Source organism: Catharus ustulatus, chromosome 33, assembly GCF_009819885.2.
Source record: "Catharus ustulatus isolate bCatUst1 chromosome 33, bCatUst1.pri.v2, whole genome shotgun sequence".
Lineage (NCBI taxonomy): Eukaryota > Metazoa > Chordata > Aves > Passeriformes > Turdidae > Catharus > Catharus ustulatus.
In genome coordinates, this window is record NC_046253.1 from 2,218,067 (window position 1) to 2,236,311 (window position 18,245).

The 18,245-nt window shown below is 55.6% G+C and overlaps 1 protein-coding gene across 1 annotated transcript in view; it reads right to left on the bottom strand.

The window, feature by feature from the left end:
- ADGRL1 (adhesion G protein-coupled receptor L1) overlaps nt 1–18,245 on the bottom strand; it is a gene marked incomplete at its 3' end in the record, with an annotated part of 53,136 nt that overhangs the window by 1,302 nt on the left and 33,589 nt on the right. Inside the window, exons 12-22 of the mRNA XM_033083707.1 lie at nt 14,647–14,769; nt 13,194–13,399; nt 11,492–11,662; nt 9,698–9,907; nt 8,808–9,028; nt 7,310–7,376; nt 6,476–6,567; nt 5,405–5,573; nt 4,733–4,861; nt 995–1,091; nt 114–233 (exon numbers count right to left, since the gene is read on the bottom strand). Of these exons, the coding sequence (XP_032939598.1) occupies nt 114–233; nt 995–1,091; nt 4,733–4,861; nt 5,405–5,573; nt 6,476–6,567; nt 7,310–7,376; nt 8,808–9,028; nt 9,698–9,907; nt 11,492–11,662; nt 13,194–13,399; nt 14,647–14,769 (1,605 nt within the window). The remainder of the gene's footprint in view (nt 1–113; nt 234–994; nt 1,092–4,732; nt 4,862–5,404; nt 5,574–6,475; nt 6,568–7,309; nt 7,377–8,807; nt 9,029–9,697; nt 9,908–11,491; nt 11,663–13,193; nt 13,400–14,646; nt 14,770–18,245) is intronic.

Below are 18,245 nucleotides of genomic sequence, written 5' to 3' on the forward strand. Positions count from 1 at the left end.
CCCCCCAAACCCACCTGCGGGGGCAGGGAGACACGAAGGGAGGAATGCTCAGAGGATTTGGGGGAGGATCCCGGGGGTTTTGGGGGGGGGGGTCGTGCCCCCCCCAGACCCACCTGCGGCAGTGAAGGCGGGGGGGGAGGCGGGGGTGAAGCCCCCCCCCTCGGCCAGGAGGGTGTTGTAGGGGCTCGACCCCCCCCGCGGCGGCAGCACCGGGTTGGGCAGGAGGTGAGACCCTGCAGAGAGGGGGAGGGGTCACACAGGGGGAGCTGGGGGGTCCAGGGGGTCTGGGGTGGGGTCCTGGGGGGTCGTGGAGAGTCCTGGGGAGGTCCTGGGGGGCTCCCAGGGGTCTGGAGAGGTCCCATGGGGAGCCCAGGGGAGCCTTTGGGGGGGATCAGAGGGGTCTCAGGAGGTCTCAGGGGGTCTGGAAAGGGGTTCTGGGGGAGGGTCTTTGGTGGCTCAGGGCTCCCAGAGAGACCTTTGGGGTCCCATGAGGAGTTTGGGTGGGGTCTCACCTCTGTTCAGGGTGGAGGATGGTCACTGGGGGTCTCTGAGGGTCTCTGGGGGGGTCTCTAGGGGTCCCTGGGGGGGTCTCTGAGGGTCTCTGGGGATCTCTGAGAGTCTTTGGGGGTGTCCCAGAGGGGTCTCTTGGGGTCTCGGGGGATCTCTGGGGGTCTCTGGGAGTCTCTGGAGGGCTTTTTTTGGGGTCCCTGGGGGTCTCTGGAGGTCTCTGGGGGTCTCTGGGGGGGTCTCTGAGGGTCTCCCAGGGTCCCTGGGGGGGTCTTTGAGGGGTCCCTGAGGGTTTCTGAGGGTTTCTGGGTGGTTTCTGGAGGTCTCTGGGGGGGTCTCTGAGGGGTCCCTGGGGGGTCTCTGGGGGTCTCTAAGGGGTCTCTGAGGGTTTCTGAGGGTCTCAGAGGGTCTCAGGGGGTCCCTGGGTTGGGGTCTCCCCTCTGTTCGGGGTTCAGGGACTTTGGGGTGTTTTTGGGGGGTCTCTCACCTCGGTTCAAGGTCGGGGTGCTGTTCAGGTCCCCCCCCATAAAACTCGACTCCGTCTGTTTCCGGACCGTGTCATTCCACATCCTCCGGATCCGGCTCTGGGGGCACAGAGCTGGGGCTGGGACCCCCAGAAACACCCCCAACCCAAAAAAAACCCACTCTGGAACCCCCCTGGGCTCCCCCAGACACCCCCGAGGTGTCCCCACATCCAGAGGGAGTTTTGGGGTCCGGGGGGTTTTGGGGAAACACGGGGGGGTCTCAGGGTGAGTGGGTGTAGGGTCCAGGGGACTTTGGGGTTTTTGGGGTGAGGGGTTGGGGGTCCCAGCCTGGGTGCTGCTGTAGGACTGGGGGTGATTTTGGGGGGGCTGTGTGGGACTGACAGGAGTGATTGACAGGTGGCCTCTGTGATTGACAGGCAGGAATAGAACTGATTGACAGGCAGGAATAGAAGTGATTGACAGGCAGGAATAGAAATGATTGACAGGCAGGAATAGAAGTGATTGACAGGCAGGAATAGAAGTGATTGACAGCGCCAGGATTGAAGTTGAGGGGAAAAGAGGCAGAGAAAAGTGGTGGGAAAAAAACCTGAGGGGAAAAGGACAGGAAATGTGAGGGGAAAAGAGGGGGAAATGAGGAGGAAAATGTGGGAAATGTGAGGGGGAAAGGGTGGGAAATGTGAGGGGGAAAGGGAACTATTATGGGGAAAAGCAAAGGAAACGTGAGGGGAAAAGAGGGGAAAACGTGAGGGGAAAAGGGTGGGAAACATGAGTGGGGAAGGAGCAGGAAAAATGAGGGGGAAAGAGGGGGAAACGAGGGGGAAAAGGATGGGAAATGTGAGGGGGGAAAGGTTGGGAAATGTGAGGGGGAAAATAGGGGGAAACGAGGACGAAAAGGTGGGAAATGTGAGGGGGAAAAGGGAAATATGGGGAAAAGCAAAGGAAACGTGAGGGGAAAAGAGTGGGAAATGTGAGGAGAAAAAGAGCAGGAAAACGTGAGGGGGAAAAGAGCAGGAAAGGTGATGGGGAAAAAGGTGGAAAAAGCGATGGGGAAAAAGATGGGAAATGTGAGGGGAAAAGGGTGGGAAATGTGAAGGGAAATGGGGGGAAAAGTGAGGAGAAAAGAGGGGGAAATGTGAGGGGGAATAGCAGGAAATGTGAGGGGAAAAAGAGCAGAAAACTTGAGGGGAAAAGGGTGGGAAATGTGAGGGGAAAAGAGGGGGAAATGTGAAGGGAAAAGAGGGGGAAAACGTGAGGGGAAAAGGGTGGAAAAGGTGAAGAGAGAAAAGAGCAGGAAAGGTGATGGGGAAAAGATGGGAAATGTGAGGAGGAAAAAGGTGGGAAATCTGAGGGGGAAAGGGTGGGAAATGTGAAGGGAAAAAGGGAAATATTATGGGGAAAAGCAAAGGAAACGTGAGGGGAAAAGAGGGGAAAAGGTGAGGGGAAAGGGTGGGAAAGGTGAGGGGAAAAAGCGGGAAAGGTGAAGAGAGAAAAGAGAAGGAAAGGTGAGGGGGGGAAAGATGGGAAATGTGAGGGGGGAAGGAGTAGGAAAAATGAGGGAGATAGAGTGGGAAACGAGGGGGAAAAGGATGGGAAATGTGAGAGGGAAAGGGTGGGAAATGTGAGGGGGAAGAGGGGAAAAACGTGAGGGGGAAAGGGCAGGAAATGTGAAGAGAGAAAAAAGCAGGAAAGATGATGGGGAAAAAGGTGGAAAAGGTGGGAAATGTGAGGGGAAATGAGGGGAAATGTGAGGAGAAAAAGCAGGAAATGTGAGGGGGAAAAGAGCAGAAAAGGTGAGGGGGAAAAGCAGGATATGTGAGGGGAAGAGAGCGAGAAAGGTGAGGGGGAAAAGGGTGGGAAATGTGAGAGGAAAAAGCAGGAAATGTGAGGGGAAAAGAGGGGGAAATCTGAGGGGGAATAACGGGAAATGTGAGGGGAAAAGAGGGGGAAATGTGAGGGGAAAAAGAGCAGAAAACCTGAGGGGAAAAGGGTGGGAAGTGTGAGGGGAGGAAAGGTGAGAAACGTGAGGGGGAAAAGGGCACGAAAACGTGAGGGGAAAAATGGAAATATGAGGGGGGAAAGGCAAGAAACATAAGGAGAAAAGGGCAGGAAAGGTGAGAAAAGAGCAGGAAAGGTGAGTGGGGAAAAGGGTGGAAAATGTGGTGGGGAAAAAGGATGGGAAATATGAGAGGGGAAAGAACTGGAAACAAGGGGGAAAGAGCCAGGAAATGTGAGGGGAAAGGGTGAGAAACGTGAGGGGAAAAGGGTGGGAAAGGTGAACAGAGAAAAGAGCAGGAAAGGTGAGGGGGAAAAAGATTGGAAATGTGAGTGGGAAAAAGGTGGGAAATGTGAGGGGGAAAGGGTGGGAAGGTGAGGGGAAGAGAGTGAGAAGGGTGAGGGGAAAAGGGTGAGAAATGTGAGGGGGAAAAGGGGGAAACAAGGAGGAAGAGGTGGGAAATGTGAGAGGGAAAGGGTGGGAAACGTGAGGGGGAAAAGGGAAATATTATGGGGAAAAGCAAAGGAAATGTGAGGGGAAAATGGCGCAAAATGTGAGGGGAAAAAGAGCGGGAAAACGTGAGAGGGAAAATGGCAGGAAAAGTGAAGAGGGAAAAGAGCAGGAAAGGTGAGGGGGGAAAAGATGGGAACTGTGAAGGGTATTTTTGGGGTGTATTTCGGGTGTATATTGGAGTGTTTTTGGGGTGCTTTTGGGCTGTATTTGGGGTCCGCACCTGGGTGCTGCTGTAGTAACGTGGGTGGGGTTTAGGGGAGGTTTTTGGGGTGTGTTTGGTGTGTATTTGGGGTGGTTTGGGGTGTATTTGGGGTGTATTTAGGGTGTATTTCAGGTGTATTTTGGGTGTATTTCGGTGCATTTCAGATGTTTTTGGGTGTTTGGGTCCCCACCTGGGTGCCGCTGTAGTACCGCAGATGGGGTTTAGGGGATGTTTTTGGAGTGTATTTGAGATGTGTTTGGGGTGTATTTCGGGTGTATTTCAGGTGTTTTTGGGAGTTTGGGTCCCCACCTGGGTGCCGCTGTAGTACCGTGGGTGGGGTTTAGGGGAGGTTTTTGGGGTGTATTCGGGGTGTATTTGGGGTGTATTTTGGGTGTATTTTGGGTCTCCACCTGGGTGCCGCTCTAGTACCACGGGTGTGGTTTAGGGGATGTTTTTGGGATGTATTTCGGGTGTTTTTGGGGTGTGTTTGGGGTGTATTTTGGGTGTATTTCGGGTGTTTGGGTCTCCACCTGTGTGCCGCTGTAGTACCGCAGGTGGGGTTTAGGGGATGTTTTTGGGGTGTATTTTGAGTACTTTTGGGGTGTGTTTCTGGTGTATTTCAGGTGTATTTGGGGTGTATTTAGGGTAGTTTGGGGTGTGTTTCCGGTGTATTTCAGGTGTATTTGGGGTAGTTTGGGGTGTGTTTCGGGTGTTTTGGGGTGTTTTTGGGTGCGTTTGGGGTGTATTTGGGGTGGTTTGGGGTGTTTTGGGGTGTTTTTGGGCTGTATTTGGGGTCCCCACCTGGGTGCCGCTGTAGTACCGCGGGTGGGGATTAGGGGATGTTTTTGGGGTGTATTTGGGGTTTATTTTGGGTGTATTTCGGGTGTTTTGGGCTGTATTTGGGTCCCCACCTGGGTGCCGCTGTAGTACCGCGGGTGTGGTTTAGGGGAGGTTTTTGGGGTGTATTTGGGGTGTATTTCAGGTGTATTTTGGGTGTATTTCAGGTGTTTTGGGCTGTATTTGGGTCCCCACCTGGGTGCCGCTGTAGTACCGCGGGTGCGCGCGCGCCGCCGAGGGTTTGAGGGCGCCCAGGGAGGTCCCAGGGGGGCCCCTGAGGCAGCAGCCGGAGTGACGCAGGCACTTGCTGAGCTCCCGGTGCACCTGGGGACACCAGGGACACACGGGGACACACCAGTGACACAGTGACACACCAGGGACACCAGTGACACATCAGTGACACCAGGGACACACCAGGGACAGCAAGGACACACCAGGGACACACCACTTCCCCCCAGTCCATTCCAGTGCCCTCCCAGTCCCGTTGTTCATGGTCTCTGGAGCTCCCAGTCTCTCCCAGTTCCCCCCAGTCCATCCCAGTTTCCCCCTTTATGCTCTGTGATGATCCCAGTCTGTCCCACTCTCTCCCAGTCTCTCCCAGTACCCCCTAAATCTTTTCCTGGAGGACACAGTGGAAGAGGAAGATGAAGGTGCCTCCCAGTGCCTCCCAGTCCCTCCCAGTGCCTCCCAGTCCCTCCTAGTGCCTCCAACTGCCCTCCAGTTCCTCCCAGTGCTCCCCCAGTGCCCTCCAGGACTCTCCCAGTCACTCCCAGTATCCACCCAGTGTCCCCCCCAGTACCTCCCACTGCCCTCCAGTCTCTCTCAGTCCCTCCCAGTGCCTCCCAGTCCCTCCCAGTGCCCCCAGACCTTCTTCTGGAGGGCGCAGTGGAAGAGGAAGATGAAGGTGCCCTGCAGGGCGTTGCAGGCCGTGAACAGCGACGCCGTCAGCACCGACTCGCGGGTCACAAACAGGAGCCCGAAGGCCCAGGTGAGCCCCAGCAGCAGCAGCAGCGCGATGGCCCCCAGAGCCCACGACCTGCGGGGCACCCGCTGTCAGCTGGGGCACTGGGAGGGACTGGGAGGGACTGGGAGGGACTGGGAGGGACTGGGGAGCACTGGGGAGGGAGTGGGGTGTGGTGGGAACCCCCGGAGATCCTGAATGAGGGGACTGGGAGGGACTGGGGAGAACTGGGAGAGCAGGGAGAGGCACTGGGGGGACATTGGGAGAACACTGGGAGGGATTGAGAGGGACTGGGAGAGACTGGGGAGCACTGGGGGGCACTGTGGGGCACTGGGATGGACTGGGGGGAACTGGGAGGGGAGAGGGGAGCAGTGGGAACCCTGGAGATCCTGAATGAGGGGACTGGGAGGGACTGGGAGGGCAGTAAGAGGCAGTGGGGGGACATTGGGAGAACACTGGGATGGACTGGGGAGCACTGGGAGGGGAATGGGGAGCGGTGGGACCCCCAGTTTGGGGTTCTCCTATTTGAGATTCCCCAGTTTGGGGTTCCCCAGTTTGGGTTCCCCATTTGGGGTTCCCCGGTTTGGGTTCCCCAGTTGGGATTCCCCCAGTTTGGGGTTCTCCTATTTGGGGTTCCCCATTTGAGATTCCTCAGTTTGGGGTTCCCAATTAGGGGTTCCCCAGTCTGGGGCTCCCCATTTGAGATTCCCCAGTTTGGGGTTCCCCAGTTTGGGGCTCCCCATTTGAGATTCCCCAGTTTGGGGTTCCCCCAGTTTAGGGTTCCCCCAGTTTGGGGTTCCCAGTTTGGGGTTCCCAGTTTGGGGTCCCCAGTTTGAGATTCCCTCAGTCTGGGATTCCCTCAGTTTGGGATTCCCCAGTTTGGGATTCCCTAGTTTGGGTTTCCCCATATGGGGTTCCCAGTTTGGGTTCCCCAGTTTGGGATTCCCCAGTTTGGGGTTCCCCATTGGGGTCCCCACCTGATGCTGTCCAGCCGGCTGGAGTCGGGTTTGAGGGCAGCCGAGCTGCGCAGCATCTTGTGCAGAGTGACCAGCAGGAACACCAGCGTCACCTGCGGGACCGGGGCTGTCAGGGATCCCGGAGCCGTGAAGGACCCCAGACCCACTGCAGCACCCCAGACCCACGGGGACCCCAAACCCACGGGGACCCCAAACCCACGGGGGGACCCCAAACCCACGGGGGAACCCCAGACCCACGGGGACCCCAGATCCACTGCAGGAACACCAGTGTCACCTGCGGGACCAGAGCTGTGAGGGACCCCAGACCCACTGCACGACCCCAAACCCACGGGGACCCCAGACCCACTGCAGGACCCCAGAGCCACAGTGGGACCCCAGACCCACGGGGAGACCCCAAACCCACGGGGGGACCACAGACCCACTGCAGGAACACCAGCGTCACCTGTGGGACCAGAGCTGTGAGGGACCCCAGACCCATGGGGAGACCCCAGGACCCACCGGGATACCCCAAACCCACGGGGGGACCCCAGAGCCATGGGGACCCCAGACCCACTGCAGGAACACCAGCATCACCTGCAGGACCAGAGCTGTGAGGGACCCCAGACCCACTGCACGACCCCAGACCCACTGTGGGACCCCACAGCTGCCCCATGGCACGATTCCCACACCCCTGGGGTACGCCCAGCCCCCGGATGAGGATGAGGAAGGTCCATCCCCAGATCCCCCAGACCTTCCCAAGTCCCCCCAGGTGAGGATGAGGAAGGTCCATCCCTGGTCTCTCAGCCCCCCAAAAGCCCCCCCAGTGTCCCCCCAGCCCCCCAAGTCCCCCCGTACGAGGATGACGAAGGCCACGGGGCCGATGAAGCTCCAGATGAAGTAATTGTCCACCCGCAGCCAGCACCTACCAGGGACACGGCAGCATGGAGGACAGGTGAGACCCTGCCCAGACAGGTGAGACCCCACCCGGACAGGTGAGACCCCACCCAGACAGGTGAGACCCCACCCGGACAGGTGAGACCCCACCCGGACAGGTGAGATCCCGCCCGGACAGGTGAGACCCCGCCCGGACAGGTGAGACCCCGCCCAGACAGGTGAGACCCCACCCGGACAGGTGAGACCCCACCCCCATTGATCAGACCCTGCCCAGACAGGTGAGACCCCACCCGGACAGGTGAGACCACACCCAGACAGGTGAGACCCCGCCCCTCCCCCAGAGCCCCTGGGGCCCCTCCCTGTTCAAGCCCCGCCCTCTGATTCAGGCCACGCCCCAGACCAAGCTGCACCCTCCAAATCAGGCCACGCCCACTGAGTCAACCCCACCCCAGTCCTTCCATTCATACCTGGTCATGCCCAATGGGGGAACCCCAGCCCCACCCTGGCCACACCCCAGCCACACCCAGACCACATGCTGACCACACCCTGACCACACCCCAGCCACACCCTGACCTCACCCTGACCACACCCTGAGCACACCCCAGCCCCACCCTGATCACACCCTGACCACACCCCAGCCACACGGACCACACCCTGAACACACTTCAGCCACACCCCAGCCACACCCTGACCACACCCTGACCACACCCTGACCCCATCCCAGCCACACAGACCACACCCTGACCACACCCTGGTCACACCCCAGCCCCACCCTGGCCGCACCCCAGCCACCCTGACCACACCCTGACCACACCCCAGCCACACCCAGACCACACCAAGACCACGTCCCAGTCACACTGACCACGCCCTGACCACATCCATACCACACCCCAGCCACACCCTGACCACGCCCTGACCACACCCTGACCTCACCCCAGCCACAGTGACCACACCCTGAATATACCCTGACCACACCCCAGCCATACCCTGACCACATCCATACCACACCCTGACCACACCCCAGCCACACCCTGACCATACCCTGACCACACCCCAGCCACACCCTGACCACACCCCAGCCACACCAAGGTCACGTCCCAGTCACACTGACCATGCCCTGAACACACCCTGACCACACCCCAGCCACACCCTGACCACGCTCTGACCACACCCTGACCTCACCCCAGCCACACCCTGACCACACTCTGAACACTCCCCAGCCCCACCCAGCCATGCCCCGCCTCCTCCCAGCCCCACCCTGGCCATGCCCTGCCTCCTCCCAGCCCCGCCCCAGCCCCGCCCCAGCCCCACCCCGCCTCCTCCCAGCCCTGCCCCAGCCCCGCCCTGGCCACGCCCCACCTCCTCCAGCCCCACCCCACCCATGCCCCACCTCCTCCCAGCCCCGCCCCAGCCCCACCCCGCCTCCTCCCAGCCCCGCCCGCCCCCCGTGCCCGCTCACGCCTGGTCGGTGCCGTAGCTGCGGTGGTCGACGGCGGCGGCGACGGCGACGACGACGGCGGGGAAGAAGTACCCCCCTGCGTAGTAGTACTTGCGGCGGCCGGGGTCGCTGTCGAACACCTCGAGCAGCAGCAGGTACAGGTGAACCCCCTCCAGGCACAGCCACGAGAACGACGCCAGGAAAAAATAGTGCAGCAACACCGCGAAGATGGGACAGGCCACCTGTGAGGGGACAGCGAGGGGACAGGACAGGGACAGTGAGGGGACAGCACAGGGACAGTGAGGGGACAGGACAGGGACAGTGAGGGGACAGGACGGGGACAGTGAGGGGACAGGACAGGGACAGTGAGGGGACAGTGAGGGGACAGGACAGGGACAGTGAGGGGACAGGACAGGCACAGTGAGGGGACAGTGAGGGGACAGCACAGGGACAGTGAGGGGACAGCACAGGGATGGGGAAAGGGACGGGGACAGGGAGAGGGACAGGGACGGGATGGGGATGGGGACAGGGATGGGAATGGGTACAGTGAGGGGACAGGGACAGGATAGGGATGGGGACAGGGATGGGGACAGGGATGCAGATGGGGACAAGGATGGGGACAGGGACGGGGACAGGGAGAGGGATGGGGACAGGGATGGGGACATGGACAGGGATGGGGATGGGGACAGGAATGGGGACGGGATGGGGACAGTGTGGGAACAAGATGGGGATGGGGACCGGAATGGGGACAGGGACAGGGATGGGGACAGGGATGGGGGTCCCAGGTGTCCCAGGAGTGCCATGAGGGGTCCCAGCTGTGCCATGGGTGTCCCTCACGGGTCCCAGCTGTGCCACGGGGTGTCCCTCACGGGTCCCAGCTGTCACAGCGTGCCCCAGCCGTGCAGCCTCACCTGGTACTGCGTCTTGTCGATGCCCACGAGGAAGAGCAGCTCGGCCAGGAAGAGGCTGATGCACAGGTTCTTGTGGATGGTGGTGCGCTCCGAGGGCAGCCCCCGCAGGCAGCAGAAGGCCGAGATGGACAGGCCCAGGCACAGCAGGGCCACCAGGATCCCCGCCCAGGTGATCACCGACAGCAGCACCTCGTTCAGCCGCCCCGGGAACTGGGAACGGCACCAAATGGCAACTGGGGGGACTGGGATGGGCAGGGGCAGGGACAGGGGCCAGCAGGAGGGGACAGGGGCCAGCAGGAGGGGACAGGGGCCACCAGGAGGGGACAGGGCCCACCAGGAGAGGACTGGGGTCACCAAGAGAGGACTGGGGCCAGCAGGAGGGGACAGGGGCCACCAGGAGGGGACAGGGGCCACCAGGAGAGGACTGGGGTCACCAGGAGAGGACTGGGGCCACCAGGAGGGGACAGGGGCCACCAGGAGGGGACTGGGGCCACCAGGAAGGGACAGGGGCTACCAGGAGGGGACTGGGGCCACCAGGAGAGGACTGGGGTCACCAGGAGAGGACTGGGGCCACCAGGAGGGGACAGGGGCCACCAGGAGGGGACTGGGGCCACCAGGAGGGGACTGGGGCCACCAGGAAGGGACAGGGGCTACCAGGAGGGGACTGGGGCCACCAGGAGGGGACAGGGGCCACCAGGCCACCAAGATCCCTGCCCAGGCAGTCACCAACAGCAGCACCTGGATGAGAGCTCAGCTGCCCTGGGAAAATGGAATTTTGGGGAGGAATGATGGATTTGGGGGGATTAGGACTGAGCTGAGGTTAGGGGGAGGGACAGAGGCCACCAGGAGGGGACAGAGGCCGCCAGGAAGGGACAGGGGCCACCAGGAGGGGACAGAGGCCGCCAGGAAGGGACAGGGGCCACCAGGATCCCCGCCCAGGTGTGTCCCAGCTATCTCAGGTGTGCCCAGGTGTGTCATTCACATTCTGTGTCCAGGCCATCAGCAGGGTGAAGTTGGTCAGGTGTCACCAGGTGCCCCCAGGTGTATCCCAGGTGTATCCCACGTGTGTACCCCAGGTGTATCCCAGGTGTGTGGGTGTGTACCCCAGATGTATCCCAGGTGCCCAGGTGTATCCCAGGTGTATCCCAGGTGTATCCCAGGTGCCCAGGTGCCCCAGGTGTGCCCAAGTGTATCCCAGGTGTATCCCAGGTGCCCCAGGTGTGCCCAGGTGTGCCCAGGTGTATCCCAGGTGCCCCAGGTGTGCCCAGGTGTGCCCAGGTGTATCCCAGGTGTGCCCAGGTACCCCAGGTGTCCCAGGTGCACTCACGCTCTGGGTGCGTGCCATCAGCAGTGCGAAGCTGGTCAAGTGTTACCAGGTGTCCCCAGGTGTATCCCAGGTGTATCCAGCTGTGCCCAGGTGTATCCCAGGTGTGTGGGTGTGTATCCCAGCTGTGCCCAGGTGCCCCAGGTGTATCCCAGGTACCCCAGGTGTATCCCAGGTGCCCCAGGTGTGTATCCCAGGTGTACCCAGGTGTATCCCAGGTGTACCCAGGTGTATCCCAGGTACCCCAGGTGTCCCCCAGGTGTATCCCAGGTGTGCCCCAGGTACCCCAGGTACCCCCAGGTGTACCCCAGGTGCCCCCAGGTGCACTCACGCTCTGAGTGCGCGCCATCAGCAGCGCGAAGTTGGTCAGGTGTTACTGGGTGTGTGGGTGTGTAACCAGGTGTATCCTGGTGTATCCCAGGTCCCCCAGGTGTATCCCAGATACCCCAGATGCCCCCAGGTGCACTCACGCTCTGGGTGCGCGCCATCAGCAGCGCGAAGTTGGTCAGGTGGCTGCAGGCGCACGAGCTGTGCGTGCCGTTGGAGCGCAGCAGGCGGCAGCCCTGGCTCGACCAGTGCCCGGCCATGGAGCGCTCCGAGTAATTCCAGAAGGAGCAGTTGGCCCCAAAGTGGTTCTTGGTCTGGGAATGGGGGGAAAATTGGGGGTCAGGGGGTCCCAAAGGGTCTCAGGGTGTCCCAATCCCAGTAATCCCAGTAATTCCAGAAGGAGCAGTTGGCCCCAAAGTGGTTCTTGGTCTGGGAATGGAGGGAAAATTGGGGGTCAGGGGGTCCCAGGGGGTCCCAAAGGGTCTCAAGGGACAGGGAGGGCCCCAGTCTCAATAATCCCAGTAATCCCAGTAGGAGCAGTTGGCCCCAAAGTGGTTCTTAGTCTGGGAATGGGGGAAATGGGGGTGAAATGGGGGGAAATGAGGGGAAAATGGGGGTTCCAGTGGTCCCAAGGGGTCCCAAGGGGTCCAAAGGGGTCCCAATCTCAGTAATCCCAGTAATTCCAGAAGGAGCAGTTGGCCCCAAAGTGGTTCTTGGTCTGGGAATGGGGGGAAAATTGGGGCTCAGGGGGTCCCAGGGGGTCCCAAAGGGTCTCAAGGGAGGGGCCCAATCCCAGTAATCCCAGTAATCCCAGAAGTTGGTCTCAAAGTCGTTCTTGGGGTCTGGGTGGGATTTGAGGGTCCAGGGAGGTTTGGGGGTCTCTGGGTTTGGAGTTTTGGAGGTCTGGGTGGGAATTTGGGGGTCCTGAGGGGCTCCCAGCTCTTGGGTGACTTTTTGGGTCTCTGGGTGCATTTTTGGGATCTCTGGGTGAGTTTTTGGGTCTCTGGATGAGTTTTTGGGTCTCTGGATGGGTTTTTAAGGTCTGTGGGTGAGTTTTTGGGATCTCTGGGTGAGTTTTTGGGATCTCTGGGTGGATTTTTGAGGGTCTCTGGGTGCATTTTTGGGGTCTCTGGGTGAGTTTTTTGGGATCTCTGGGTGAGTTTTTGGGGTCTCTGGGTGCTTTTTTGGGATCTCTGGGTGGGTTTTTGGGGCCTCTGGGTCCATTTTTGAGGGTCTCTGGGTGAGTTTTTGGGATCTCTGGGTGAGTTTTTGGGATCTCTGGGTGAGTTTTTTGGGGTCTCTGGGTGGGATTTGGGGTCTCTAGGTGCATTTTTGGGATCTCTGGGTGGGTTTTTGGGATCTCTGGGTGCATTTTTGGGATCTCTGGGTGAGTTTTTGGGATCTCCGGGTGAGTTTTTTGGGATCTCTGGGTGAGTTTTTGGGATCTCTGGGTGCATTCTTGGGATCTCTGGATGGGTTTTTGTGTCTCTGGGTGCATTTTTGGGGTCTCTGGGTGGGTTTTGAGGGTCTCTGGGTGGGTTTTTGGGATCTCTGGGTGGGTTTTTGGGATCTCTGGGTGGGTTTTTGGGGCCTCTGGGTGCATTTTTGAGGGTCTCTGGGTGAGTTTTTGGGTCTTTAGGTGAGTTTTTGGGGTCTCTGGATGAGTTTTTTTGGGTCTCTAGGTGAGGTTTGGGGTCTCTGTGTGGGTTTTTGGGATCTCTGGGTGAGTTTTTGGGGTCTCCGGGTGAGTTTTTGGAGCACTGGATGGGTTTTTGGGTCTCTGGGTGCATTTTTGGGGTCTCTGTGTGGGTTTTTGGGTCTCTGGGTGAGTTTTTGGGGTCCCACCTCCAGGTGGGGCAGGGTGAAGACCACGGGGTCCCTGAGGAAGACCCTGCTGGACTCTTTGTTGATGGAGGCAGCGATGACCTGGGAGTTGACCACGAGCTGGGGGGCGCGGGGGCCCCCGTCCCCCGCCAGGCGCACGGTGGCGTTCTCGGTGGGCAGGAACAGCCCCAGGTTGTTGTACAGGATGAACACCACCTTCACCACCCCTGGGGAGACAGCGGGTGAGGGACACCCCAAAACCCCCCCAAAATATCCCCAAAACCGCCAGCCCCTCCCTCACCACCCCTGGGGAGACAGTGGGTGAGGGACACCCCAAAAACATCCAAAAATGCCCCCAAAATACCCCAAAACATTAAAAACAACCCAAAACCACCCTGAAACCCCCCCCGAAACACCCCAAAAACAGGTAAAAATGCCCCCAAACCATGCCAGAACATCCAAAAACACCCCAAAGACACCTCAAAAATAACCCCAAAAATAACCCCCAAACCAGCCAGCCCCTCCTTCACCATCCCTGGGGAGACAGCATTTAGAGACACCCCAAAAACATCCAAAAATTCCCCAAAATACCCCAAAACATCCAAAAAAACACCCCAAAACCTCCCCAAAACTAACCCCAAACCAGCCAGCCCCTCCTTCACCACCCCTGGGGAGACAGTGGATGAGGGACACCCCAAAAACGTCCAAAAATGCCTCAAAAATACCCCAAAACATTAAAAAAACCCACAAACACCCCAGAAACACCCCAAAATCAGGCAAAAATGCCCCCAAACCAACCCAAAACATCCAAAAAACACCCCAAACCACCCCAAAAATAACCCCCAAAACAGCCAGCCCCTCCTTCACCATCCCTGGGGAGACAGTGGGTGAGGGACACCCCAAAAACATCCAAAAATGCCTCAAAAATACCCCAAAACATCCAAAACCACCCCAAAATCCCCCAGAAACACCCCAAAACATCCAAAAATACCCCAAAAATACCCCAAAACATCCAAAAATGCCCCAAAACCCCCACAAAAATAACCCCAAAATCAGCCAGCCCCTCCTTCACCATCCCTGGGGAGACAGCGTCTAGGGACACCCCAAAAACATCCAAAAATGCCCCAAAATTACCCCAGAAACACCCAAAACCAGCCAGACCCCCCTTCACCAGCCCTGGGAAAACAGCAGGTGAGGGACACCCCAAAAACATCCAAAAATGCCCCCAAAATACCCCAAAACATCCAAAAAACCACCCCAAAATCCCCCCCAAAATAACCCCAAAAACTGCCAAAAATGCCCCAAAAATATCCCAAAATATCAAAAAAGTACCTCAAAAACACCCCTTAAACACCCCAAGAACACCCAGAGCCCCCCTCTTCACCCTCCCTGGGGAAACAGCAGGTGAGGGACACCCCAAAAACTCCCCAAAATACCCCAAATGTTCCCCCCTGCACCCTAAACCCGCGCTGACCGTTCCTGCTGTTCTGTTTGAGCGTGCTGGCCGAGAGCTGGATGGAACCGTCACCGCCCAGCTCCTGCGGGAACACGAGCTCCTGCAGCGGGCCCTCGGTGTTGAGCACGGAAACTTCCAGAACTGGGGGAAAAACATGTGGGAAAGATAAATTATAATGTGGGAAATAGAAATTATAACATGGGAAATGGGATCCTGCAGAGGGCCCTTGGTGTTGAGCATGGAAACTTCCAGAACTGGGGGAAATCATGGAAAATATAAATTATAACATGGGAAATATAAATTGTAACATGGGAAATACAAATTATAACAGGGTAAAACATAGGAAATATAAATTGTAACATGGGAAATATAAATTATAACATGGGAAATGGAATCCTGCAGGGGGCCCTCGGTGTTGAGCATGGAAACTTCCAGAACTGGGGGAAAAATACATGGGAAATATAAATTATAATGTGGGAAATAATAATTATAACATGGGAAATATAAATGATAACATGGGAAATATAAATTATAACAGGGAACACGAGCTCCTGCAGAGGGCCCTCGGTGTTGAGCACAGAAACTTCCAGAACTGGGGAAAATAATGGGAAATTGAAATTATAACAGGGGAAATATAAATTGTAACAGGGAAAAACATGGGAAATATAAATTATAACATGGGAAATATAAATTATAACAGGAAAAAACATGGGAAATATAAATTATAACCAGGAAAAAGAGGGGAATTATACAGTAATTTCACGATTATAAGCCACACCATTTTGACTAAAATTTTGGTCCAAACCCAGAGGTGTGTCTTATATAAATAATAACAGAGAAAAACATAGGAAATACAAATTGTGACAGGGGAAACCATGGGAAATATAAATTATAACAGGGAACACGAGCTCCTGCAGAGGACCCTCAGTGTTGAGCACAGAAACTTCCAGAACTGGGGGAAAACACATGGGAAATATAAATTGTAACATGGGAAATATAGATTGTAACAGGGAACACGAGCTCCTGCAGGGGGTCCTCGGTGTTGAGCACGGAAACTTCCAGAACTGGGGAGAAACACGTGGGAAATATAAATTATAACATGGGAAATATAAATTGTAACATGGGAAATATAAATTATAACAGGGAAATATAAATGATGACATGGAACACGAATGCCTGCAGAGGGCCCTCAGTGTTGAGCATAGAAACTTCCAGAACTGGGGATAAACATGGGAAATTGAAATTATAACAAGGGAAATATAAATTATAACAGGGAAAAAACATGGGAAATATAAATTATAACATGGGAAATGGGATCCTGCAATGGGTCCTCGGTGTTGAGCACGGAAACTTCCAGAACTGGGGGAAAAAACCCGTGGGGAATATAAATTATAACATGGAAAATATAAATTATAACAGGGAACACCAGCTCCTGCAGAGGGCCCTCGGTGTTGAGCATGGAAACTTCCAGAACTGGGGGAAAATAATGGGAAATATAAATTATAACAGGAAAAAGACCATGGGAATTATAAATTATAACATGGAAGAATATGGGAAATATAAATTATAACAGGAAAAACATGGGAAATATAAAGTAATTTCATGATTATAAGCCGCACCATGTTGACTAAAATTTTTGTCCAAACCCAGAGGTGCGGCTTATATGTGGACAAAGAATGAAAAGTTGCTGTTTTAGTTTGGAGGACAGGTGTCTGCTGAGAAAGGCAGGAGCTTCTCTTTGAAATGGAGAATGTAAACCTCTCCCTCCAAATTATTGTAATTTTGAAATCAAGGGGCTCTCAGGCACAGATATGGGAATAGGAATAACAGTTCTTTTCTGGGGAAATTAAAATAGAAATACAGAATGCAGAGAAACAAACTCCAAACACTGACAAAGAGTCTTGGGTTACAACACAGGATGTGATCAAAGTATGTGTTCTATCACTGTCTGTTGTGACCAGGTGGGACAGTGATCCTGATCTCTGTATGATATCTCCTGTTAATGGTTTATCTGCTAGAACCAGGTGGGGCAGTGATCCTTACCTCTGTGGGAGATATTCTGCTAATGGGCATCCACTGAAACCAGGCAGGGCAGTGTTCTTTATCTCATGGGATATCTCTTGTTAATGGGGAATATTTTATAAACCAGTAGGGCATTGTTCTTTATCTTTGCACCCCCATCCTTCCTCCAGCGAGTCATTTTCTGCTCATGGCCATTGAGTCCCACTGTGGGACTGATAAAATTACTGCATCCCATTAAAAGTTGCTCCAGCCAGGGGGAAGAGCCCAACATTTCCTACCTAGATAAAAACTGAAATTCTGGGACACCGAGTCGCCCTCTTTTCCCTGGACTCCAGAGAAATCCGGACTTTTTTCCACATCACCACTGGACCTTCAGAGGAAAACTGCACCTTGTACAGGAGCACTGCTCCAGCTGAGCCACATCTGTCACTGCAGGAGGATGCAGCCACCATGGATTGGGACTGCTGCCAACACCCTGCCTGACGGGTGTCACCCTGACGGGGTGTCAGGCTGTGCTCTGACTCTGTGTCTGAGTTTGGAGGACAGGTGTGTGCTGAGAAAGGCAGGAGCCTCTCTTTGAAATGGAGAATGTAAACCCCTCTCTCCAAATTATTATCATTTTGAAATCACAGGGTTTTCAGGCAAAGATATGGGAATTAGGAATAACAGTTCTTTACTAAGGAAATTAAAATAGAAATAGAGTACTGCAAAGAACAAACTCCAAACCCTGACAAAGTCAGATACAACCTGACACCCCGTCAGGCAGGGTGTGTGTTGCAGTCCCATTAAATGAGGGCTGCATCCTCCTGCAGTGACAAATGTGGCTCAGTTGGAGCAGTGCTCCTGTACAAGCTGCAGTTTCCCTCCGGAGCTCCAGTGGTGATGTGGAGAAATCTGGTTTTCCTCTGGAGTCCAGTGGAGAAAGAGGCTACCTTAGTGTCCCAAAACCTCTGTTTTTATCGTGGTAAGAAATGTTGGGCTCTTCCCCCTGGCTGGAGCAACTTTTAATGGGATGCAGTAATTTTATCAGTCCCACAGTGGGACTCAATGGCCATGAGCAGAAAATGACTTGCTGGAGGAAGGATGGGGTGTGAAAAGATAAAGAACAATGCCCTGCCTGGTTTCAATGGATGGCCCATTAGCAGAATATCTGCCGTGGAGATAAGGATCACTGCCCCCACCCTCAACAGATGCTGATAGAATAGATACCTTTTATCACACTCTAAATTGTAACCCAAGACAGTTGCCGACACCCAGACATGCGGTTTATAATCAGGTGTGGTTTATATATGGATAAAGAACGAAAAGTTGCCAACACCCGGAAGTGCGGCTTATAATCGTGAAATTAATGTAAATTATAACAGGGGAAAACATGGGAAATATAAATTATAACAGGGAAAGACATGGGAAATATTAATTATAACAGGGAAAAAACCATAGGAAATAAAAATTATAATATTGGAAATATAAATTATAACAGGGAAAAAACACAGGAAATATAAATTATAACATGGGAAATATAAATTATAACAGGGAACATGAGCTCCTGCAGAGGGCCCTCGGTATTGAGCACGGAACTTCCAGAACTGGGGAAA